General features: G+C 44.8%; 1 protein-coding gene across 3 annotated transcripts in view; it reads left to right on the top strand.

The window, feature by feature from the left end:
* CUEDC1 (CUE domain containing 1) overlaps positions 1 to 27394 on the top strand; it is a 139869-nt gene that overhangs the window by 40936 nt on the left and 71539 nt on the right. For all 3 annotated transcript variants that reach the window (XM_075264392.1, XM_075264394.1, XM_075264393.1), the window contains 2 exons: positions 9595 to 10076; positions 19797 to 19924. In XM_075264392.1, the coding sequence (XP_075120493.1) occupies positions 9795 to 10076; positions 19797 to 19924 (410 nt within the window). In that variant the 5' untranslated portion in view covers positions 9595 to 9794. The remainder of the gene's footprint in view (positions 1 to 9594; positions 10077 to 19796; positions 19925 to 27394) is intronic.

The raw sequence follows: 27394 nt of genomic DNA on the forward strand, positions 1-27394 counted from the left end.
ACGCTCACCGCCGCGCACGGCCGAACCCGGTCTATGGTTTCCGTCTTCTGGCATGCAGAAGACGGAAACCATAGAACGGAGACCCCAAACGCAGGTGTGAACCCAGCGTTAAAAGGTATCAGTATACAATCAGTATTTGCATCAGTCTGTTTTGAAGTGTCAAACTGAATTCAAACGGACGGATGGCATACTGATGTGTGAACACAACATTAGACCCTCACTTATTGCCCACTGACGAAGCCGGGCGTCGGCGAAATGCGCGTTGGGCGTTTCAACAAGTCCCATCTTCTGATGTACTGAGAGTCTCCTTCTGCAGAGTATCTCCCCCTGTGACATTGCTGATATTTGGTCATGTCTCTACCAACGAGTATGAATTTATATTATCCTCTTATCCTTATCCTTATCTTATCCTGCATTTATTGACATGTGGTGGGAGTACGAATGCGGACATATATTCATCATTTTGGCTGGAATATCTTATCAGCACTTCAGAGTATCTATTCTATATTGTCTATATTTTTGATAGAAATTATTATATCGGATATTCCATCCAATTCTGCGATACTATATTCATATTATAGGATTTCTCTCAGTCATCATTAGTGGGAGGGTTAGGTGTCACACTGCCATCGATTGTGTGAGGGGGTTTGTCCCCTTGTGTGTTTTCCCTATCTTATATGTTGTTTATTAATTATAATTGTTAATAAATTGATTATTCTTTATATTCTGCGAGTCTTGAGTTGTTATGATATTCATGGTTGTTCTGTTTGAATAGTTTTCAGTTGCCATCTCTCATTTGCAGAGCCCCTAAACTAGCAGTACAGTTAAAACCCTCTATATGTACCTTATTATGGGAACTACCTCCCTCAAGAAATTTGTCAAGGGGTATAGTGAGCATTTGAACCCCACAGTTGTTTCACAGATTTTCTTAACACTGGGATTCCCCCCCCCCAATAAACCATTCATTTTACCTTGACAATACCCCATATGTGATCAGAAACTGCTTATATGGGTACATGTCGGGGCTCAGAATGGAAAGCACGCTATTTGGCTTTTGGGTGGAAGATTTTGCTGGAGTAGTTTTTGGGTACCATGTTGCATTTGCATAGCCCCTAAAGCACCAGTACAACCCCAGAATATAATTATAGCAGTCGCTATTGGAAATATTGTAATAACGGAATCAAAATAACCAACATGAACAAAATCACGTTGGTTATCCAGTTTGACTTTCGGCTTTGGTTATTTTTAGTTTAACCCTTTCACTGCCAAGGGTCTCTGGAAATTTTGCACCTCCAGTAGCCAGAGCAATTTTCACAGTTTTGAGATGGACAAATCAAACCTAAGTTGCAACATTAAAAAAGCATCCAACCCCCCCAATGTCTATATATTTTCTTAAAGTAGACACCTGCAGCATTGTCAGAATGCCACTTGGTACTGTATACGAACAGGCACCTTCTTGCAATTTTGATTTAAAGTGAATGTTTTATGAATAAATGCAAATAAATATATATTCGTTGCTAAAAGTGAAAACCAAACAAAAAAATTAAATGCACCAAACCTCCTAAAAATAAGAGTTCAACATGTGCAGAGTTCATTCATATCACTATGGCCTACATCCGCTTGCACACATCTTCAGAAAATCACCAAAACTGGAAGGAACAAAAATCTGCTTTGAAGCTGGAAATGCTAAAAAAGTATAATCCTATAAAATGTAGGGATTACACACAATGAGAAGTAAGTGAACCCCTAAATCCTATATATTTTTTGAAAGTAGACAACCGGAATATTACAAATGTCTTAATGGGTCATCCATAGCCACATCCACCTTCATGCAACTTTGTCACAAACACACATAATTTTTTGAAAAAATGCGCTAAAACACATATTTGCACCTAAAACTCATGTTCAAGCTCACATTCATATACAAAATACATTTTAAATAATAGTTCATCTTTAAAATAATACCAAGAACTTGATGATACAACTTATAGTTTTGAAGCAATTCACTGTTGAAATGCTGTCGGGAATTGAGATCTGCAGTTGGATTTCAATGCCAAATAGCATTTTCAACAGTGAATCACTCCAAAACTGTAACTTGTATCACCAAGTTCTTGGTATCGTTTTAAAGATGAGATTCTCCTCTTTAAAATGCATTTTAAAGTATCAAGATACGTTGACGCAGTCCAGCGATATCGGCATTAGTAGGGAGGACGTAGTAGCTACGTCCTCGGCTACTGATGTGCCACCTTGGGAGTACGTAGAGCTACGTGCTTGGCAGTGAAAGGGTTAAACGTCTTGCTGTACACGTGCACATATATTGCCATTTGAGCACTCAGCAAGGTGCAGACAAGAAGGAGCACCTTGTGGGGCGTGTCCTAGGTAATGGCGGTGTATCCACAGCATACCAGTTCTGGCTTGATTCTCCCATCGGTTCTGGTTTGATTCTCCCATCGGCTCCGGCATGGTTCGTCGTCTGGGGCGCAAGCCTGCATCTTCTGGCCGGTTAGAGACCCAGATGTCCCGGTTCCTCCTGTCTGCGGCCTCTCCTGTCTCTGCAACTGGTCCTAAGATGGCGCCGGCACGCACCTCCTCAACATGTACGGAGGTGCCGTCTCTGCAGCCGCCGGCGTCTAGAGGGACTTCCCCGGCTCCGCTTGCTCCTGCCCTTCTCCCGGCTCAAGACCTCCTCTCCCCCCGGCATGGGGACTCCAAGGGATGCTCCTGTCTAGGTACTGCGGCCCTCTTTAATGTCCCAAGATGGCGGTGGCTCTGATCTCGTGGTGCCCCCCCTTCCCCCGCTCCTGTCTCAGTGCTTCTGAGGCTGCAGCCTCTCTCCTGGCCCCTGTACCCCCGGCTCCACTGGATGTTCTTTGCCGGGTTCATTTTTACAAGGAAAAGGAGGATATCCTACAGGCTGCCTGGCGACATTGGCCGATCCCCTTCCTGGACAGCTCAATCTCTCTTCTCCCGGATGTCTCCCGCCGTACGCTGGCCATGCGGCGCCTCCTGATGCCCACTATTCTCCTAATCCTGAATTCGGGGGCTACATACTGTTAGGGCCACCCGTTTCACCTGCAGATCCGCCGCAATAGTGCGAGTTTTACCCTGCATTCTCCGGACCAGGCGGAGGCCCTGGCTCATTTCCTTGATTGTCCCGGACTTGTCGTTGCCTGACTGGCTGGAGTATCCGCTTCCTTCTGCCCCTCCTGCTGACCGGCCTTCCTCTCCCCCTCTGCCCCGTCAGAGGCGTCGTCCAGAGAACTCTGCCTTGTCTTCTGATGGAGGATCTGTTTCAGTAACAGCTACATAGGCCTCCTGGGGTCTCCTTCAGCCAGCTGCCTAGTTGTTGCATTGTTTCTTTCTCTCCTTGATATGCGTATTTCTCCTTTGTTTTGTTTTTCTGTTTTCATTTTGATGTGCCACTAAGTTCAGTGCCCTGCAGGTGATTGGCCTTGACCTTAGTCTGCGCCGCTCACCTGTGGTGTGTCTCCCCCCCCCCCCCCCCCCGGCTGGTTCGGAGTGCCATGTGGTCCGCTCTCCTCTGCCCCCCGCTCTGGTGCTCGGTTTGGGACGGCGGTCAAGTGGCTGGCCTTCCCCCTGTAACTGACGGTGGGTTACTCCGGCTGGTCTTGGACATGGGATTTTGTGAGCCTGAAGGAGCCTTCGGCCTTTTTCGTTTTTGGCCTGGACCCCTTCACTTTCTTTACTTTACTTTGTTTCACTGCCTCGGGAAAGGGTAGCTTTGGTCTCTGAACTACCTCTCTCCTAGTATATTAGGTTTGGCAGCTCTCTGGGCGTATACCGCGGTGTACCTCTGAGATCTGCATTAGTGAGGTTTCCTCACTGTTTGGTGTTTCCCGAGTCTGGGCTAGCTGGAATCGGTCCTTGTTGGTTTCCCGTCCCGAGGTTAGCTTGGATCGGGTTCATTTAATTGTTTGTTTTTCTGATTTCTGTGTATTTCTTTTCCCCCCTCCCCTTCCCTTCTCCCTTCCTTCATCTTCCCTTTTCCCCCTGGTCTTCTCTTCCATCAACGCGAATGGGCTTAACACCCCTGAGAAGTGGTCCTCCCTCCTTTGGTTGCTCTGGAGCAAAAGGTCTGATGTGGTGTTTGTGCAGGAGACACACTTCCGTGAGGGATACGCTCCTGCCTTTTCCTCCCCGAGGTACCCCGATGTTTATCATAATTGTTTCTCCGAGTCCAAATCCAGGGGAGTTAGCATCATGATAGGGTGCAAGGTGGCATGGACGTTTCGGGCTGCCATGTCAGACAGCTCGGGTAGGTTCCTGTTCATTAAAGGGATTCTACCACTAAAACACTTTTTTTTCTAGTTACCACGTCGGAATAGCCTTTAAAAAGGCTATTCGTCTCTTACCTGTGGAAGTGCTCTCCGCCGCGCCGTTCGTTCAAAATACCGGTTTGTACCGGTATGCTAATGAGTTCTCTCGCAGCGATGGGGGCGTCCCCATTGCAGCTCGAAAACTCACCGCAGCGCCGCCTCTCCGGTCTTCGGTGTCCTCCCCTTGCCTCTTCAGCGTCTGTCGGACGCCTATGCAGTATGCTCTCTGTTCGGCGAAGATTGTCGAACGTACTGCGCATGCACGAAAGTTCGCTGCCCGCACTATGGCTGGGATCGCAATTTCGCGCATGCGCAGTACGTTCGGCAATCTTCGTCGAACAGAGCGTACTGCGCAGACGTCCGACAGTACGCTGAAGAAGCAAGGGGAGGACACCGAAGACCAGAGAGGCGGCGCTGCGGTCAGTTTTCGAGCTGCAATGGGGACACCCCCATCGCTGCGAGAGAACTCATTAGCATACCGGTACAAACCGGTATTTTGAACGAACGGCGCGGCGGAGAGCACTTCCACAGGTAAGAGACGAATAGCCTTTTTAAAGGCTATTCCGATGTGGTAACTAGAAAAAAAAGTGTTTTAGTGGTAGAATCCCTTTAAGGGTGAGCTGGCTGGCTCTCTGTTCACTCTCTCTAATCTTTACCTCCCTAATTCTGATCAGGTCGGCTCACTAGAGCGTATTTTGGACAAGCTTTCTGATTTTGCCGAAGGTACTCTCTTGGTGGGAGGAGACTTTAATCTGGCCTTGGACTCATCTGTAGATGTCTCCAGGGGCACGTCATACCTGCCTGCCCGGGCGCTTTGTAGGGTTCGTAGGCTTTTCCACTACCATCAATTGATTGACGTTTGGCGCACGATCCATCCGGACTCTAGGGATTATTCTTTCTACTCTCATCCCCGTGATGTTTACTCCAGGTTAGACTACTTCTTTATCAGACATGCTGATGTCCCATTGCATCGTGGCTCGGAGATGGATCCCATTACTTTTGCTGACCATGCGATGGTCCATGCTGTACTTGCTTCCCCCGCTGCAAGACCTCGGTCCTGGCAGTGGGGCCTTAATGAGTCGCTCCTGCAGGATATCTCGACTTCTCTTGCTGTCTCATCTGCTCTTGAACTATATTTTCAGGAGAATCATACGGCCGACGTTTCCCTGATTGTGCTCTGGGCTGCGCATTAGTGTGTGCTTAGGGGGGTGCTAGTCCAGCATGGCTCCCGCCTAAAGAAAGAAAGATCCCGTGAAATTGCGGCGCTAATTGCTGATGTGGTCTCTCTGGAGCAGACGCACAAACGCTCGCATGCCCCAGATGTTCGCTCTGCCCTTTTCTTAGCTCGTAGGAAACTGCGGGAACGTCTTGATGTCAGAACCAGGTGTCTCTTGGCGAGGGGTCGTCGCCATTTTTATGAGTTTGGAAACAAGTGCAGCTGTACTGTAGCTAGATCCCTGCGGGAACAACGTTCCCGTAATTTTGTTCCCTCTGTTGTTGGGGTGTCAGGTGAACGCTTCACAGACCCGAATTGTATCACGGAAGAGTTTGCCAGGTTCTATCGCCGGTTGTATAATCTCTCCCCCCTTCCGCGTCTCTTCCGACCACCTCGCTTCTACCAGCAATCAGGCAATACCTCACAGCCTCGGGCTTGCCCCGTCTCCCTGATGGTGCCCTGGCCTCGTTGGAAGAACTAATCACTGTTGAGGAGGTCGCGCAGGCTCTTAAAATGATGCAACCTAGCAAGGCTCCTGGTCTGGTCCTGATGGCTTCCCCGCCTCTTACTATAAGAAATTTTCGACGTTGCTGTTGGGCCCCCTGATGCGTGCCATTAATTCGCTGTCCGAGGGTTCCTCTCTCCTCCCGGATTTGACTAGAGCGCATATCGCGGTCATTCATAAAGAGGGTAAGGATCCGGCTTTATGCTCGAGTTATAGACCAATCTCCCTTCTTAATGTTGATCTGAAGCTGTTTTCTAAGGTTTTTGCTACGAGACTGGCCCCCCTTCTCCTTGACCTGGTGCACTCCGATCAAGTTGGCTTCGTTCCCACCCGAGAGGCCAGGGACAATACGGTGAAGGTCATCAACGCTGTTCACTTTGCCCGTTCCCGGAGCCTCCCCCTCTGCCTTCTCTCCACTGATGCGGAGAAGACATTTGATAGGGTAGGTTGGCCTTTCCTCTTCGAGATTCTGAACCATATTGGTCTTGGCCCAGTCATGAGATCGTGGATCACTTCTGCATACTCAACCCGTCGGCATCCAACAGGGTCAACGGGATCTTGTCCTCTCCCTTTCCGATAGGTAATGGCACGCGTCAGGGCTGTCCTCTGTCCCCTTTGATTTTTATACTTACCCTGGAGCCCCTGTTATGGAAAATCAGAGCCAACCCTGCCCTGACGGGCCTCGAGATGGGGAGTTTTCATCTCAAGATTGCGGCCTATGCGGACGATCTCTTGTTTTTCTTCCATGACCCCGCCTCCTCTTTCCCCGTCTTGATGTCTGAATTGGATGACTTCAATCGCCTCACTAATTTTAAGATTCATTTTCAGAAGTCTGAGGCACTTGACGCATCCCTTCCGCCGGAGCTTCAGTCGTTGCTTGCCTGTAGTTTCCCTTTCCGATGGTCTCAGTCAGCCATTCACTATCTGGGTGTGTGGATCTCTAGGGATCCAGGTGAGCTCTTCTCTAAGAATTACCTACCTCTGCTTCGAGCAGTCCGTTTGGACCTGAGGAGGTACCTATACATGGTTCGGTTGTTGCGCTATATACAAAATGAATGCTATGCCTCGACTCCTCTATTTGCTCCAAACTCTTCCGATCCTTCTCCCTCGCTTCTTCAAACTACTCTACACGGATTTGGTGTGTTTTGTCTGGCAGGGCTAACGGGCTAGGTTGGCCCGTGCCATCTTGACTCTCCCGAAGCAGTGGGGCGTTCTGGGTCTCCCTGATCCCCGCTGCTACTATGAAGCCGTCTGTTTGCAGCGTGTCCTGGACTGGTGTCGTCACTCTCCCTTTAAACAGTGGATTTCCCTGGAGCGATCCATCTCGAGCCTTCCCCTTCATCTTCTCCCCTGGCTGGACTCGGTTAACCTCCCCTCCCTGAATGTTCATCCCACCATTGGACCCACACTTAAGGTGTGCAGGGTGCTCTTCCGGAGACATCGCCTGTCTTCCTACCCCTCTCCCCTTTTTCCTATCTTGGGTAACCCTGCCTTCACGGCGGGACTCTCCACAGGCCCGTTTCGCCTCTGGTCTGAGGCGGGAATGCTCATGAGGCTTTCGTGAGAGCCTGGACTCCCTGGATTCTTTTTCAGGGGTCTCGGCAGTATCGGGACATCATGGGCTAGGGTTTTGCCTGGCTGTGTGATTTGTTTGTGGTCTGATGTCGGGGGTACCCCCCCCTTCCCTCCTTTCTCTTTTCCTTTCTCTCTCCCTTCCCTGGCCCCCTTCCTTCCTCCTTTCTCTCCCCCCTCCTCCCCTTGACTGTTCTGTAATGGGGCCTTCTCTGGCCGGTTGTTCCCAGAAGGACCCTTCCATGTTCTTCTGCTTTTGTATTGATGTTGTTGTCCTTTCAGTTGAGCGTTGTTCCGCTCTGATTCCCTTCTTTGTACCATTTGTGTTTATAAATAAAGAATTTATAAAAAAAACAGGAGCACCTTGTGGCTTTTGGATTGCAGATTTAGATTGTTGTTTTTTGGACACCATATCACATATCATGCAGATACCCTAGAAGTGGTCCCTACAAAATGTAGATAGCACAGCTTTTGGTGTGGGGTACATGGAGACAACATAACGGTGTTTAGGAAAGGCGGAGGTAGTCGTGCAGTATGTGTACAGAATGTGAAGGGAGAACATGGAGGTAGGCTACCCTATACTAAGGTATAGTGAAGTGTCTATAATAGTGCATGAAGGAGAAGCAAGTAGAACAGCTGAAAAGCATTTCAGAGATTGAAAATTGTTAACTATTTTCAAATGAAATCAAGTACGGTAATGGGGGGACCTGAACCAATGTCTAGCTGAAAAAGGCACTACGTTTTCAGAAAGATGGGAACGATTTCTCTGTTCTATGGATAGAGGATAGATATTTTTTGTGCTGTTTTTTTCCTTTAAATTTTCTTCTTTGTGTGACAGGCGAAGTTTTCATGAACTTGTTCATGCCAGAGTAGTCTGTCAGAGATGATACAAGTTGCATAAATTTCTCTTTTACCATCTGAAAATAAGGCAATAGATTTCTTAGATTTATGTGTAGAATCAAATATGAAACTGCATTTGAGCATAATCTTACTTTGGAAGTAATTGATTCTGTAAAATGCAGCCTTCTTTGACCTTTATTTTTTCTGTAACTGAAGAGTAGCAGTTGCTTTAATTTTTTTTTAGTATTGACCTGTATCAAGTAATCTCAACTGATAAGCATCCTTGATGGTACATTTCAGAATGATGGACAGTTATGTTTCTTAAAAGGGTATTCCCATCTAAAAGATCCTATCTAAAAATGTATATTCAAGAGTTTTCCTAAATGCATTGGTTTGAAAGTTTACCTGCTATGATTTACTCTTTTGGTTTAAAAAAATGTTGTCAAGGAGCCCTGTATCCTTCTCCTGGGGAGGGGGGCCCGAGTCCTTGGAAATGTGCTTGCTTTCAGATCTGTTGTCTCCTGCTTTGTTCAATCGGCTAATTGCAGCCTGCTGATAAAGGCTTGTACAGTGTTTATTCCTTGCATAGCCTTTAGAAAGTCTATTCCACACCTACCTTTAGTATGTAGATTGCCTCAGTGGTTTCCGAATACGTCCGTTTTTATTCATATGCTAATTAGACTGGTGCACGATACATCATGCATCCCTTTGCTATTGTTTCCTATGGGAGGCTGCTGCTGATGACTCAGCTTCCTGTTTGCCTCACACACATAGGAGATAATAGCAGGGACGAGTGCTGCTGGGAACTTCCTGTGCTGGCTTGAAGCTCATTAGCATATGAATAAAAACTGACTTATTCAGATACCACTGAGGCAATTTACATACTAAAGGTAGGTGTGGAATAGCATTTCTAAAGCCTATGCAAGGATGTGATTAGTTAAAAATTACTTTTACCAGTGATACAGTCCCTTTAAAGTTTTAGTTTATGCTGGACAACCCCTTTAATTGAAATTTGATTGAAAATCCATACATAAAATGTGTGGAATTATTATTAAAAATAAATAAATTAAATTGTTAGGAAATTGTATGATGTATTTTAATTAGATTTTTTTTTTTATCCACAGATACAGGTTTCTGGACTACTCTTAAACTGAAACATTTGTGCAACAGTAAAGGATTGCTTATGAATAGGCTATATCCATATCTTGAGAACCACAAGAAGGCAACTATAAACTCTTGACAAGAAACCATGTGCCAAGCTCACAATTTTCATTTTGTTTAAACGTTCCTAATTTTTAACATTTTTCAAAAACGGTTATCAAAAATGACGAGTCTGTTCCGTAGGAGCAACAGCACTGGGAGTGCGAGAGGAAACTCTTCGACTCAGGAACTTAACAACAGCCGTCCTGTGCGCAGATTGGAGTTTAACCAGGCTATGGAAGATTTTAAGACCATGTTTCCTAACATGGAATATGACATAATTGAGTGTGTATTGAGGGCTAACAATGGAGCAGTGGATGCCACTATTGACCAGTTACTACAGATGAACCTGGATGATGCTGGGTTTGATGACAGTTCAGACTCTGATGACAGCATTCCTGCAGAGGTTACTTTTAATTTTTTCTTATTGGGCTTTTATTGTAATTTTTACCATGTTCCAAATTTGTATGCCTTCACCTTAATATGCCTTCACTTTAATATGCTGTTACACATTTTAAATGGTCACTAACTTTTCAACAGCCTATGTATAAATTAACAATGCAAGTAAATATAAGAAACTTTGTAATATATTATGAAAAATCTTTCACCATTTATCAGGCTTCCCCCTTTTACCCTGCATCATGTAATGTAATGACATTCAGTTTGAAAATTTTCTAGAATCTGTTTTGATCTCTTAAAATGGACTGGAAGTTCACAGAAGTATCAGATTGCATTTCTCCACAGAAGAGAGGAAGCAGAAAGGGCCTAGTGAAAGTGAAGGAAGGAAATCTGCAGTCAGAGATATGCTGCTGCAACTAATAGCAAGTTTTCTATCTCACCCCATGGTCAGTATTTCTTTATAATATCCACCATGATGTTTCTGAGTGAGTGACTTTTAGGGAGTACAATCTTCTGTTTTCTCCATATATGGTATGCTATAGACATCATGGCAGCTAGTATCCACAGATGCAGCCTGCAGAGGGGAAAGACAGGATAAAAGGTAGAATAGAGGGTTTGTAATGTAAAACTGTGAGTTTATGGAAAATAAGTGACATATTTGATGGCTCAAAGTGCGTTTGAAGAAGACCTGTAACCAAGTACAAAATGCTAAATGACATACATAATTTTTGATTCTTGTTGTGCCTCTAATCAATTTTAACTTTTTTTTTTTTAATTAAATCTTTACTGCCCATCATGGAGAACAAAAACTAAGTTACATACAAACTACAAGGGGCCATATCTTTTGAATGGAAGGATATAAATAATAAATATAAAAATAATTGGTCAGGGGCACGGTGGTAATCAAATGAGGTATGTCATGGAAGTGTCCTGTTATGGTGGAGAGTAGATGTGTTTAGGTCTAGCTCTCCTGTTGGGGACAACTTGCCAGCACTATGGGTACATCTTGCACAAGGAGACCACCTTGGAGGCTTCCTCACTCCTCAGCCACTGAAGGAGCCCATTTCTAACTTTTTCCAGCCACTAGGAGACCGGCACCTCTATGACAGCGATGCCATTACATTGCGCTTCCATGCATCACCCTACTCAAAATCGAAGCTGGCAGCCACATCATCATCAGCAGGCCTCACCTCCTCCATCAGCTTGATCTGCTCCAGTGAGTATGCCTCCCCTGGTACTGGAGATTTCTGTCTCTCTCCCCCTGGATATTGGTGGCGGACAGAAATCTTGTCCAGACGTGCGGTCAGCATGCAGTATTACTGCACCCTCATCTACACAGCCAGCTTCACCTTCAGAAGGCACCACTTGCACACCTCCTCTTCGTCTCATACCACCTTAAGGCGCCAGGCACATGCACGCATCGGGGACTCAGACTGGTGTGCTAGGAACACATCTAAAAGATCCCTCTTAAAGTCCACAGAGACTAAGAGCCGACCTGAAGGGCCTTTGTACTTGCCCTGGGACTCTGACAGCTGCTCAGAAGATCTTCCCTCTCACATGCCGCAGAGGCGAAAATTGGGGCATCTAATACCCCCCCCCCCCCCACCTGGCAACTGGCTCTTCCTTCATGCCCCAGGCACCACTGCCTCAAGAGGCTGCCCATGCACTCCACTGCTTTTAGGTCTTGTCACCAGGCTTTCTTTATGCCTTGCTGCAGAGACATTATATCAGACTTCAGTGGGTGGATATCAGACTCCATGCAATCCCTGGAAAAAGCCTCAACCTTGACTACTGCTGATATTGCACTCTGTCACGAGTGAATGACATTGAAAACAGGAACTGCCACAATAACATCAGACTACATGGTCTTCCTGAAGGCAAGGCATCCTCTGACTTGATTTCCACTCTCTCCAGAACTTCAACATATTGTTAGATTGCCTTGCAACTAACCATATAGAAATTGACCGAACCAACTGGGCGCTCAGGCCCTGCAACTCAGACTCAGTGAAGCCCCGCACTGTCATATGCAGGATTCATTATTATGCTGTCAAAGAAGAAGTAATACTTTAAAGCCAGAGAACGCAAAACCATTGAATTTGATGGAGTGACCCTATCAGTCTTCTCAGATATCACTGCATACCCTATCACCCTATCATACCCTGAGACAAAGTGCCACTCTACCCATTTATCAGGAGTGCAGGATTCCATATGGATGGGGCCTCCTTTTCTCCCTTCAAGACTGGCTAAAGGACAGACTGTTGACTTTTTCGTCTTTCGGAAGAAATGCCTACTTTCTTCCGATAAATCTATTTATGTCCACTCCACTTTACTGACTGGGAGCTTCTTCTGGGCCACAAAGAGATGCGTAACCAATGCACCAACCTGGATGATGACCATTACCATGGCTCCCCAAGACCTCCACGCTCCCGTCGCAGATGACGCACTTCACCAACTCATGGTCACCCTGTCTGAGAAGTGTACCATCATCGTCTACCATTTATTGGTCTCATTCTTTAGTTGCTTCTGTTGATTATTGCCCTTAAAGTTTCCTCTCCACGTGAACTCCCTCACCTGTTTCTCCCTCTTCACTTCCCAAGGAGTAGAATGGAGCTGGGTTGTACACATCTCTTACATTTGTATTTTCCTCTGTGATTGCCACTACCCCACATAGTTTGATAACCTAAGCCTCAGGTTTACCCTGAGACTTGAGATCACACTCCTATAGATTTTACCTCTGGCAGCTGCCCTTCCTTCATTTAACCTCTCTCTCTCTTCTTTACTCCCATTTGCTATTCTCTCTATCCATCGTCTTGACTACCCCCTCCACTGCCTTCCTCATGCTCCCTGGTTCCATCCTTCCTCACTCCCTTAAATAGCAGATATTAGTTTTTCATCCTTAACGTGAGGGGTTTGAATACCACGGAGAAACGCTCCCATGACCTCTCTGATGCCCATAGACGCAGGTTCTACGGATTGTGCCTACAAGAAACACATTTTCTTACCTCCCACACCCCTAAGATCAGAAATGGATACTACCGGGTTTGGTCTCATATTAGAAGCTCCCATGGTAAGACCAAAGGAGTTGCGATATTCTTCCATAAAAACCTCCCTGTCAAAATCCTTGACTCCCTAGTAGAGCCCGATGCTTGGTACTTCCTAATCTGTGAAATTTTTGGGTCCACATACACCATCTCCAACTTGTATTCCTGAATACATGTCAAGTTCCGTTCCTCCTCTCCTTTGTGGAGTTCTGAAGTTCATGTCATTCCGCTCATAGATTCCTCCACAAGAAAGTCGTAGATATCTTAAAATGCCATCAACAGGTTCCACAAGCTCTTAAACTCCAGCTTGCTGTATGATGTTTGACGGATCCTGCATCCAGACACAGAAGATTACTTTTCTATTCATATTCCCACAACTCGTACAGCAGACTAGTCTATATCTTTTAACCCTATGCCCTTCTTCCACAGGCGGTTGCAGCCAATATTGCCAATGCCTTACTCTCTGACCATGCCCCTGTCACCTGCACTTTCAATGTTCCCCCCCTACAAACTGCCCTAATTCTTGGAGACTTAATAAGTTGCTCTTGCCTGATCCCCTGTGTTTGACGGATCTCAAAAAATCCATCTCACACTTTTCAGAAGATGACACCTACCTCCCCATTTAATGGGAGGCTCTGATATGTGTCTTGAAGGGGATTTCTCAAAAACCACGGAGCCAGAATCAAGCACAAGGCTAGTGCAAAACTTAAATCTCTCCTTCAGTCCCTAGATACCCAGAAAGCACAACACAAACTCTCCAGCAATCCACCTTTGTGGCTCTATCGGTGATGCGCCATGACATGTGCTTTCTCCTTAAGCACAAGCAACAACGACTCCGCTACTTAGGCCAACGCTCTGAATGGGGTAATAAGGCTGGCTGTCTCTTAGCTGTAGCAGTGCAAGAACATCATGCTACCTCCCAGGACCATCCACCTTACATTGAGCATAGCTTTGGCCTTCTGGATCTATTATGAAGCTCTATACAACCCTCCTCATTTAAGCCCTCATTTAGCTATGTCAAAAAAAAAAAAAAAAGAATTTTGGAAGATGGGGGAAGAAAAATCTGAAAAAAATTGGTTAGCATTAACGTACCAACTGCCCTGCATCCATGACCATCAATCACAGCTGCGTAATGGCTGTTTTAAAACCCATGAATGTCTATGATTCTATTTACTTGAATAAAACTGACATGTTCTATCTTTGTGACGCTGGGTTCACACCTGCGTTCATGTCTCCGTTCTATGGTTTCCGTCTTCTGCATGGCAGAAGACGGAAACCATAGACCGGGTCCGGCCGTGCGCGGCGGTGAGCGTTTTATGCTCTCCGCCGCGAAACCGGATTTTTTTATCCGGACACAGAGTACTGCATGTCCGACTCTGTGTCTGGATTATAAAACCCGGTTTCGCGGCGGAGAGCGCAAAACGCTCACTGCCGCTCACGGCCGGACAGCTTTCTCACCCATTCAAATGAATGGGTGAGAAAGTCTCCTGCAGGCTTCCGTCTCCTGCATCTGTTTTATGCAGGAAACGGAAACCTGCAATAAGGACCGATGAACGCAGATGTGAACGAGCCCTTAGGTTCACACCTGTGCCTGGATTCCGTTTGGAGTTTCTGTCCCCGGAGTTTTCTGCATTTTTTTTGGGCGGAAACCTGGGGGACCCCATTATAATCTATGGGGTAATTGGTTTTTAAACAGATTGGGTTTCCATTTTTTTTGGGTCCCCAAGCAAACCCAAGGAACGGAAACCTGAACGCAGGTGTAAACCTAGCATTTGTTCTGATGACATGTGACTAAACCTATATACCTTCATGGTTGAATACTAATATTTGCTGTGCAAGCTAATAGGTACATTTAGTCTCCACACTAAATAACTTAGCAAAATCTGTAACTGACTGTTTTAAACACTTGATACGCTAGGTAACCTAGCGAGGTCAACCATAGATTAATGTATTATCTCAATATCTTCTTTCTCTATAATGCTATATGGCTCATAAGTCCTGGATCTGTCTCTAAGTATTAACAAAGTTGCCACCTGACATGTTTCCCCTTCTCTATAAAGGTTTATAGAGAGAATCAAGGAGAGAGAATCTATGAAAATAGCGCTAAGTTCGATCCTCTCTTCCCAGTCGTCTTGGCACTGATGCACAGCCTCAATCGGCTACTTTAATGCCAAGTCTATATACAGTGGGGCAAAAAAGTATTTAGTCAGTCACCAATAGTGCAAGTTCCACCACTTAAAAAGATGAGAGGCGTCTGTAATTTACATCATAGGTAGACCTCAACTATGAGAGACAAAATGAGAAAACAAATCCAGAAAATCACATTGTCTGATTTTGTAAGAATTTATTTTCAAATTATGGTGGAAAATAAGTATTTGGTCACCTACAAACAATCAAGATTTCTGGCTCTCACAGACCTGTAACTTCTTCTTTAAGAGTCTCCTCTTTCCTCCACTCATTACCTGTAGTAATGGCACCTGTTTAAACTTGTTATCAGTATAAAAAGACACCTGTGCACACCCTCAAACAGTCAGACTCCAAACTCCACTATGGTGAAGACCAAAGAGCTGTCAAAGGACACCAGAAACAAAATTGTAGCCCTGCACCAGGCTGGGAAGACTGAATCTGCAATAGGCAACCAGCTTGGATTGAAGAAATCAACTGTGGGAGCAATAATTAGAAAATGGAAGACATACAAGACCACTGATAATCTCCCTCGATCTGGGGCTCCACGCAAAATCTCACCCCGTGTGGTCAAAATGATCACAAGAACGGTGAGCAAAAATCCCAGTACCACACGGGGGGACCTAGTGAATGAACTGCAGAGAGCTGGGACCAATGTAACAAAGCCTACCATCAGTAACACACTACGCCGCCAGGGACTCAGATCCTGCAGTGTCAGACGTGTCCCACCGCTTAAGCCAGTACATGTCCGGGCCCGTCTGAAGTTTGCTAGAGAGCATTTGGATGATCCAGAAGAGTATTGGGAGAATGTCCTATGGTCTGATGAAACCAAACTGGAACTGTTTGGTAGAAACACAACTTTACGTGTTTGGAGGAAAAAGAATACTGAGTTGCATCCATCAAACACCATACCTACTGTAAAGCATGGGGGTGGAAACATCATGCTTTGGGGCTGTTTCTCTGCAAAGGGGCCAGGACGACTGATCCGGGTACATGAAAGAATGAATGGGGCCATGTATCGTGAGATTTTGAGTGCAAACCTCCTTCCATCAGCAAGGGCATTGAAGATGAAACATGGCTGGGTCTTTCAACATGACAATGATCCAAAGCACACCGCCAGGACAACGAAAGAGTGGCTTTGTAAGAAGCATTTCAAGGTCCTGGAGTGGCCTAGCGAGTCTCCAGATCTCAACCCTATAGAAAACCTTTGGAGGGAGTTGAAAGTCCATGTTGCCAAGCGAAAGCCCCAAAACATCACTTCTCTAGAGGAGATCTGCATGGAGGAATGGGCCAACATACCAACAACAGTGTGTGCCAACCTTGTGAAGACTTACAGAAAACGTTTGACCTCTGTCATTGCCAACAAAGGATATATAACAAAGTATTGAGGTGAAATTTTGTTACTGACCAAATACTTATTTTCCACCATAATTAGCAAATAAATTCTTACAAAATCAGACAATGTGATTTTCTGGATTTGTTTTCTCATTTTTGTCTCTCGTAGTTGAGGTCTACCTATGATGTAAATTACAGACGCCTCTCATCTTTTTAAGTGGTGGAACTTGCACTATTGGTGACTGACTAAATACTTTTTTGCCCCACTGTAATATTAGCTACTCCCAGGAGTCAGGGGAAACCTTTATATTCTCCAACCATACTCCAGCATGACATGCAGCGTGATGTCAAAGCTCCTACTTGTAGTCCAATGTATTATGACGCTCAAGCCGCGTCTATGTCACAATGGAAATCTAATGTATTTTAAAGATCGGAGCCAGCCAGATTGTCTGCTGATCATATGTGCATAAGAGATATCTTTACACTAGCTGGTACCCGCGACTTTGTCTGCGGTGATTGTAGAAGTGGGTATATACAGGCATGGGTAAGGTTTTCGTACTGTGTATAAGGTATGGGATATGAAATGTAACTTTGTATCTTGTTTTTGCTGTAATTCAGACAATACATGAGACTTTTGTGTTGAAGTTAATGTGTATTTGGGCTGCTATACGGTGTTGTGAGAAACTTTACATAGTGACTTTGGGACAGAAGTATTTGAAGTTCCCGCCGATGGCATTTTTTGATTTTCGTTTTTGACTCCCCTCCCTCTAAACCCCATAACTTTTTTATTTCTCCGCTCCCAGAGCCATATGAGGTCTTAATTTTTCCTGGGACAAAATTTTCTTCATGATGCCACCATTAATTATTCTATATAATGTTTGGGAAGCAGGGAAAAAATTCAGAATGGGGTGGATTTGAAGAAAAAATGCATTTCTGCGACTTTCTTACGGGCTTTGGTTTTACGGCGTTCACTGTGCAAACAAAATGACATGTCCCCTGTATTGTGTTTCCTTACGATTCTGGGGATACCACATTTATATGGTTTTATTTACATTTTGACCCCTTAAAAAAAATCCAAAACTGTGTTTAAAATTTTTTTTTTGAAAAGTCGCCATATTCCGACAGCCGTAACTTATTTATACGTGCGTGTACGGGGATGTATAGGGCGTCTTTTTTTGCGTGACCGGGTGTACTTTGTAGTTCTACCATTTTCAGGAAATGTTATTGCTTTGATCACTTTTTATTCAAATTTTTATCAGAATCAAAACAGTGAAAAAACAGCGGTTTGGCACTTTTTACCATTTTTCCCGCTACAGCGTTTACCGAACAGGAAAAATATTTGTATAGCTTTGTAGAGCGGGCGATTTCGGACGTGGGGATACCTAATATGTATGTGTTTCACAGTTTTTAAGTACTTTTATATGTGTTCTAGGGAAAAGGGGGTGATTTGAATTTTTAATCCTTTTTATTTTTTTTTTATATTTTTTTTCCTTTTTTTAATTTTTTTTTTGCATTTTTTAGACCGCCTAGGGGTATTGACATGGGTGGGGGGTGTCGCGGATTGTCAGAGCGGTGGGGGTCGGCAAACATGGCTGCTCCGGAGCGTTAAAGAGAACCTCCTGGAGTATCGTTATGGTGAGGGGCAAAGTGGTAAAGTATATGTATATGTGATTGTGTAGGGTTAGGGGCGAGGCTGTAGAGGGCAATATGAATTTTGTGGCTTGCTATGGTCCAAAGTGTGTGAGATTGCAGAGATGGTGGTGTGAGTTTGGGGTTTGTGGGGGTCCTGGCACAAACGTATGTGCGCTATTGTGACGAAAAGTAGCCTATTGTTTAATCGGGTGTATTAACTATGTTTGTGGAAAATTTCAGCCGAATCGGTCGAGCGGTTTTTCCGTGATTGAGGAACAAACATCCGAACATGCAAACATCCAAACACACAAACCCACAAACTCACAAACTTTCACATTTATAATATTAATAGGATAGGATTCAGGCCATCCTCAGTAGGGCGTGTATTTTATTACTCAGTTATCACTTCTCATTTCTCCAGGGCTGTTGAAATATTGATATATAAGACCTAAAATTAGGCTAAGGGCAACTGGCTATAATCTTTAGACCAACAGTATATAGCGAAAACAGAATAACATGCCATTTGGTGATTGGATGGCCAAGTATAGCTTTTATATAAATGTGCAATAGGCATGCTCACAGAATTATTCCAGATTTAAAGGTTTTCACAGGCACAAAATACATTTATAAAAAAAAAAGAAAAAAAAAAGGTCTGTTAACCCATTACAAGTACTCACACGTTTAGCAGAGATTCTGAGTGATTTCTGGTTTCTCTGGGAGCTCATGGCATGCTCAGCACTTGTTAACATCTGCATCATCCTGTTCTGTAAATTTGTTACAACTCTCTTGATTCCTTGGACTGTACTCAATGCTTCAATCCAGGCCTGATTCACATCTGTGAAAAACACTCGAACCCCATTATAGTCTATGGGGTCCGTGCGATTTCTTTGCTATCCGTTTTTTTAATGCACTCTTTATTTATTTTATTTCCATTTTATCCCAGTTATTCTTTTCCAATAGGAACATTACCTTTCATCCACACATGCTACTCTGGTGCAGCACTTGTATGTATATATCTATGCTCAAGTCACAATTCTGTCCGTGACAGAGTAATTCTGCGACTATATAAATGTAGCTATGCCAGTTCGGTGTAGTTACATTTATAGCTCGTTGAAGGCATTGATCACAGATATTAAAGCTCCCAGTGCCTCAATCGAAGTTGATCGAGGCACCATTTTTCCGAGGATCAGGGCACTAATGCATTGTATCAGAATGGAATTGTTAAGGGTCACACGGAGGAAAATGGTGCTGAATTTCAGCGCTGAAAAAAAAGCCTCCCATTGAAGGGAAATGGCCATTAAATGGAAAACCCTCAGTGTCGTAGTAAAAATGTGCACTTTGGCTGAAATGCATAGTAACACATAGTAATTACTACAATTAAAATGGCAATTCTTCTGTCAAAATAAATAACCCAGCTATGGGCTCTATACAAGTGACCGTGTGCTTTGACAATGTGCTAGCCATGTTTTTCATTGCTAACACATTGACCCATTATCCTGCATCTTATCTGTTTTTATTTGCATTTTGTTTTTCAGATACTGGAAAGGACTCTAGAACCAGACAGTTCTGATGAGGAACCTCCTCCTGTATATTCCCCACCTACCTATAATGTACAATTGTTTGATAGACCTCATCCACAAACCCCACCTACTCCTCCTCCTCGGTATGTTGATGTATATATCTCTAGAAAAGTGGCTTAATGTACAGTATGTCCACCATGTTCCCATTGAGCAGTTTATGACCACACAGTTCCATGTTCAGATGAAATTGTGTAACAAGCTGGGGTGTGTTTTTTTCTTCCTAAACCCCTTGTAAAAATGAAAAATTTGGGACTAAATTGACAATTTATCATTTTTACGTCCCAATGCTAATAAAATCTGTGAAAGAGCCGTATGGTAAAAATGGTCACTATACCCCTTGGTAAATTCTGTGAATGGTGTAGTTCCCAAAATGGGGTCACTTTTTGAGGAGGTTTACATTGTACTTGTACTTTAGGGGTTCTGCAAATGTGACTTCTGACCCGAAAACTATTCCAGCAAAATCTGCCCTCCCAAAGCCAAATAGTGCTCTTTCCATTCTCAGCCCTACCATGTAACCATAGCGCAGTTTACAACAACATATAGTGTGCTCCCATGCTCAGGAGAAATTGTGTAACACACTTTGGGGAGTTTTTTCTCCTTTAACACCATGTGAAAATGAAAACATTGGGGATAAAGTGATGTGATTTTTCATTTACACCTCCTAATCTTAATGAAACCTGTGAAATGGCTGTGGGGGTCAAGAGGAGTGTAGTTTCCTAAATGGGGGGGGGGGGGGGGGTCACTTTTGTGAGGTTTACATTTTATTGGTACTCTAGGGGGCTCTGCGAATGAAAGTTATTCCAGTAAAATCTACTTTTGAAGTTTCGCTACTTCCCTTCCATGCACTGCGTGTGCCCAAACATCACTTTACATCCACATGTGGGGTATTTCTGTGCTTGGGAGAAATTGCATAACAAACTGTTAGATGCATTTTCTCTTTTAACCTGTTGTGAATGTGTTAATTTTAGGGCTAAATAGATGTATTGTTGAAAAAAAATTAAATGCCTAAATTTCACCTCCATCTTGTGTTCATTCCCCTGAAATGCTTAAACAGTTAAACTCCCCAATTGCTGTTTTGAGTTATTTGAGGGGTGTGGTTTTGGAGGTGGTGTAATTTATGGAGGTTTCTAATATATAGGCCTTCACAACTGAAGTGGTCCCTAAAAAAAAAAAAAAAAAAAAAAATTAGTCTGAGAAATTTTGTCTGAGTAAACACTAGCTTATTTTGTAGAGTAAAATTACACTTGTAAATTTTGCTATCCCATTGACTTCAATGATATTTTTCTACACGTGTAAAAATACGCCTGTAAAAATACGCTTGTAAAAATATGCCTGTAAAATGTCATTGAAGTCAATTTTTACACGTGTATTTTTACACGTGTATTTTCCAAAAATACACGCGCGTTTACTCAGTGTGAATGCACCCCTAAGTTCACACTGAGTACGCTGGATACGCTGCACAGAAAGACATGCCCTCAGGAGCTTTACGTATGGGGGCACATGGGGATACCGTCCCAGCTCCTTCATGTTTTTTTTTGTTATGTTTTATTAATTTAATTGGTTTCTGAAATTAATAAATGGCTTTGGTTATTCGATTACTTACCTTTATTCTCCTCAGTTTGATTGAAGGTCAATCTTGGGTCATGCTGTGCTAATCTACGAGCAGGTTATTGGTGTTTACATTTCTGCCTAGTAACAGGTTTCTGTCAGCTGATTGGTCAGCTGTTGCTGTGTCATGAGAGAAATCTCCCAGATGTTAATCTGCCCAGCAGCAGCCTGAACAGCTGATTGGACAGCTGTGTCAGCAGGCGGGAAATAAAGCAGTTAAAAGGTGGAGCTCTTACCAGCTGAGGTGCCAGTCCTGTCAGGATCAAGAATGGAGCAGCTCTCCGCCCGCCCACACATTTGTTTGGAATTCACCTTGTTGCAATGCTTTATTAGTGGGGAATTTTAGTCTCTCAGCTAATGCTGGGAGGACTTGTTTCATGGACTTTCGGTTATTGGTTCACAGTATTGATTGGTTATTGATTATCTGGATTATTACATTATTTATTTATTATTGATTATCCTATTAATATTATAAATGTGAAAGTTTGTGGGTTTGTGGGTTTGTGTGTTTGGATGTTTGCATGTTCGGATGTTTGTTCCTCAATCACGGAAAAACCGCTCGACCGATTCGGCTGAAATTTTCCACAAACATAGTTAATACACCCGATTAAACAATAGGCTACTTTTCGTCACAATAGCGCACATACGTTTGTGCCAGGACCCCCACAAACCCCAAACTCACACCACCATCTCTGCAATCTCACACACTTTGGAACATAGCAAGCCACAAAATTCATATTGCCCTCTACAGCCTCGCCCCTAACCCCACACAATCACATATACATATACTTTACCACTTTGCCCCTCACCATAACGATACTCCAGGAGGTTCTCTTTAACGCTCCGGAGCAGCCATGTTTGCCGACCCCCACCGCTCTGACAATCCGCGACACCCCCCACCCATGTCAATACCCCTAGGCGGTCTAAAAAATGCAAAAAAAATTTTTTAAAAAAAGGAAAAAAAATATAAAAAAAAAATAAAAAGGATTAAAAATTCAAATCACCCCCTTTTCCCTAGAACACATATAAAAGTACTTAAAAACTGTGAAACACATACATATTAGGTATCCCCACGTCCGAAATCGCCCGCTCTACAAAGCTATACAAATATTTTTCCTGTTCGGTAAACGCTGTAGCGGGAAAAATGGTAAAAAGTGCCAAACCGCTGTTTTTTCACTGTTTTGATTCTGATAAAAATTTGAATAAAAAGTGATCAAAGCAATAACATTTCCTGAAAATGGTAGAACTACAAAGTACACCCGGTCACGCAAAAAAAGACGCCCTATACATCCCCGTACACGCACGTATAAATAAGTTACGGCTGTCGGAATATGGCGACTTTTCAAAAAAAAAATTTTAAACACAGTTTTTGATTTTTTTTAAGGGGTCAAAATTAGAGATGAGCGAACACTAAAATGTTCGAGGTTCGAAATTCGATTCGAACAGCCGCTCACTGTTCGAGTGTTCGAATGGGTTTCGAACCCCATTATAGTCTATGGGGAACATAAACTCGTTAAGGGGGAAACCCAAATTCGTGTCTGGAGGGTCACCAAGTCCACTATGACACCCCAGGAAATGATACCAACACCCTGGAATGACACTGGGACAGCAGGGGAAGCATGTCTGGGGGCATAAAAGTCACTTTATTTCATGGAAATCCCTGTCAGTTTGCGATTTTCGCAAGCTAACTTTTCCCCATAGAAATGCATTGGCCAGTGCTGATTGGCCAGAGTACGGAACTCGACCAATCAGCGCTGGCTCTGCTGGAGGAGGCGGAGTCTAAGATAGCTCCACACCAGTCTCCATTCAGGTCCGACCTTAGACTCCGCCTCCTCCGGCAGAGCCAGCGCTGATTGGCCGAAGGCTGGCCAATGCATTCCTATGCGAATGCAGACTTAGCAGTGCTGAGTCAGTTTTGCTCAACTACACATCTGATGCACACTCGGCACTGCTACATCAGATGTAGCAATCTGATGTAGCAGAGCCGAGGGTGCACTAGAACCCCTGTGCAAACTCAGTTCACGCTAATAGAATGCATTGGCCAGCGCTGATTGGCCAATGCATTCTATTAGCCCGATGAAGTAGAGCTGAATGTGTGTGCTAAGCACACACATTCAGCACTGCTTCATCAAGCCAATACAATGCATTAGCCAGTGCTGATTGGCCAGAGTACGGAATTCGGCCAATCAGCGCTGGCCAATGCATTCTATTAGCCCGATGAAGTAGAGCTGAATGTGTGTGCTAAGCACACACATTCAGCACTGCTTCATCAAGCCAATACAATGCATTAGCCAGTGCTGATTGGCCAGAGTACGGAATTCGGCCAATCAGCGCTGGCTCTGCTGGAGGAGGCGGAGTCTAAGGTCGCTCCACACCAGTCTCCATTCAGGTCCGACCTTAGACTCCGCCTCCTCCGGCAGAGCCAGCGCTGATTGGCCGAAGGCTGGCCAATGCATTCCTATGCGAATGCAGACTTAGCAGTGCTGAGTCAGTTTTGCTCAACTACACATCTGATGCACACTCGGCACTGCTACATCAGATGTAGCAATCTGATGTAGCAGAGCCGAGGGTGCACTAGAACCCCTGTGCAAACTCAGTTCACGCTAATAGAATGCATTGGCCAGCGCTGATTGGCCAATGCATTCTATTAGCCCGATGAAGTAGAGCTGAATGTGTGTGCTAAGCACACACATTCAGCACTGCTTCATCAAGCCAATACAATGCATTAGCCAGTGCTGATTGGCCAGAGTACGGAATTCGGCCAATCAGCGCTGGCCAATGCATTCTATTAGCCCGATGAAGTAGAGCTGAATGTGTGTGCTAAGCACACACATTCAGCACTGCTTCATCAAGCCAATACAATGCATTAGCCAGTGCTGATTGGCCAGAGTACGGAATTCGGCCAATCAGCGCTGGCTCTGCTGGAGGAGGCGGAGTCTAAGGTCGCTCCACACCAGTCTCCATTCAGGTCCGACCTTAGACTCCGCCTCCTCCGGCAGAGCCAGCGCTGATTGGCCGAAGGCTGGCCAATGCATTCCTATGCGAATGCAGACTTAGCAGTGCTGAGTCAGTTTTGCTCAACTACACATCTGATGCACACTCGGCACTGCTACATCAGATGTAGCAATCTGATGTAGCAGAGCCGAGGGTGCACTAGAACCCCTGTGCAAACTCAGTTCACGCTAATAGAATGCATTGGCCAGCGCTGATTGGCCAATGCATTCTATTAGCCCGATGAAGTAGAGCTGAATGTGTGTGCTAAGCACACACATTCAGCACTGCTTCATCAAGCCAATACAATGCATTAGCCAGTGCTGATTGGCCAGAGTACGGAATTCGGCCAATCAGCGCTGGCCAATGCATTCTATTAGCCCGATGAAGTAGAGCTGAATGTGTGTGCTAAGCACACACATTCAGCTCTACTTCATCGGGCTAATAGAATGCATTGGCCAGCGCTGATTGGCCAGAGTACGGAACTCGACCAATCAGCGCTGGCTCTGCTGGAGGAGGCGGAGTCTAAGGTCGGACCTGAATGGAGACTGGTGTGGAGCGATCTTAGACTCCGCCTCCTCCAGCAGAGCCAGCGCTGATTGGCCGAATTCCGTACTCTGGCCAATCAGCACTGGCTAATGCATTGTATTGGCGTGATGAAGCAGTGCTGAATGTGTGTGCTTAGCACACACATTCAGCTCTACTTCATCGGGCTAATAGAATGCATTGGCCAGCGCTGATTGGCCGAATTCCGTACTCTGGCCAATCAGTGCTGGCCAATGCATTCTATTAGCTTGATGAAGCAGAGTGTGCACAAGGGTTCAAGCGCACCCTCGGCTCTGATGTAGGAGAGCCGAGGGTGCACTTGAACCCTTGTGCACCCTCAGCTCTGCTACATCAGAGCCGAGGGTGCGCTTGAACCCTTGTGCACACTCTGCTTCATCAAGCTAATAGAATGCATTGGCCAGCGCTGATTGGCCAATGTATTCTATTAGCCTGATGAAGTAGAGCTGAATGTGTGTGCTAAGCACACACATTCAGCTCTACTTCATCGGGCTAATAGAATGCATTGGCCAGCGCTGATTGGCCAGAGTACGGAACTCGACCAATCAGCGCTGGCTCTGCTGGAGGAGGCGGAGTCTAAGATCGCTCCACACCAGTCTCCATTCAGGTCCGACCTTAGACTCCGCCTCCTCCAGCAGAGCCAGCGCTGATTGGCCGAATTCCGTACTCTGGCCAATCAGCACTGGCTAATGCATTGTATTGGCTTGATGAAGCAGTGCTGAATGTGTGTGCTTAGCACACACATTCAGCTCTACTTCATCGGGCTAATAGAATGCATTGGCCAATCAGCGCTGGCCAATGCATTCTATTAGCGTGAACTGAGTTTGCACAGGGGTTCTAGTGCACCCTCGGCTCTGCTACATCAGATTGCTACATCTGATGTAGCAGTGCCGAGTGTGCATCAGATGTGTAGTTGAGCAAAACTGACTCAGCACTGCTAAGTCTCTGCATTCGCATAGGAATGCATTGGCCAGCCTTCGGCCAATCAGCGCTGGCTCTGCCGGAGGAGGCGGAGTCTAAGGTCGGACCTGAATGGAGACTGGTGTGGAGCGATCTTAGACTCCGCCTCCTCCAGCAGAGCCAGCGCTGATTGGTCGAGTTCCGTACTCTGGCCAATCAGCGCTGGCCAATGCATTCTATTAGCCCGATGAAGTAGAGCTGAATGTGTGTGCTTAGCACACACATTCAGCTCTACTTCATCAGGCTAATAGAATACATTGGCCAATCAGCGCTGGCCAATGCATTCTATTAGCTTGATGAAGCAGAGTGTGCACAAGGGTTCAAGCGCACCCTCGGCTCTGATGTAGCAGAGCTGAGGGTGCACAAGGGTTCAAGTGCACCCTCGGCTCTCCTACATCAGAGCCGAGGGTGCGCTTGAACCCTTGTGCACACTCTGCTTCATCAAGCTAATAGAATGCATTGGCCAGCACTGATTGGCCAGAGTACGGAATTCGGCCAATCAGCGCTGGCCAATGCATCCCTATGGGAAAAAGTTTATCTCACAAAAATCACAATTACACACCCGATAGAGCCCCAAAAAGTTATTTTTAATAACATTCCCCCCTAAATAAAGGTTATCCCTAGCTATCCCTGCCTGTACAGCTATCCCTGTCTCATAGTCACAAAGTTCACATTCTCATATGACCCGGATTTGAAATCCACTATTCGTCTAAAATGGAGGTCACCTGATTTCGGCAGCCAATGACTTTTTCCAATTTTTTTCAATGCCCCCAGTGTCGTAGTTCCTGTCCCACCTCCCCTGCGCTGTTATTGGTGCAAAAAAGGCGCCAGGGAAGGTGGGAGGGGAATCGAATTTTGGCGCACTTTACCACGTGGTGTTCGATTCGATTCGAACATGGCGAACACCCTGATATCCGATCGAACATGTGTTCGATAGAACACTGTTCGCTCATCTCTAGTCAAAATGTAAATAAAACCATATAAATGTGGTATCCCCAGAATCGTAAGGAAACACAATACAGGGGACATGTCATTTTGTTTGCACAGTGAACGCCGTAAAACCAAAGCCCGTAAGAAAGTCGCAGAAATGCATTTTTTCTTCAAATCCACCCCATTCTGAATTTTTTCCCTGCTTCCCAAACATTATATAGAATAATTAATGGTGGCATCATGAAGAAAATTTTGTCCCAGGAAAAATTAAGACCTCATATGGCTCTGGGAGCGGAGAAATAAAAAAGTTATGGGGTTTAGAGGGAGGGGAGTCAAAAACGAAAATCAAAAAATGCCATCGGCGGGAACTTCAAATACTTCTGTCCCAAAGTCACTATGTAAAGTTTCTCACAACACCGTATAGCAGCCCAAATACACATTAACTTCAACACAAAAGTCTCATGTATTGTCTGAATTACAGCAAAAACAACATACAAAGT

The sequence above is a fragment of the Leptodactylus fuscus genome, chromosome 2 (genome assembly GCF_031893055.1).
Source record: "Leptodactylus fuscus isolate aLepFus1 chromosome 2, aLepFus1.hap2, whole genome shotgun sequence".
Taxonomy (NCBI): Eukaryota; Metazoa; Chordata; class Amphibia; order Anura; family Leptodactylidae; genus Leptodactylus; species Leptodactylus fuscus.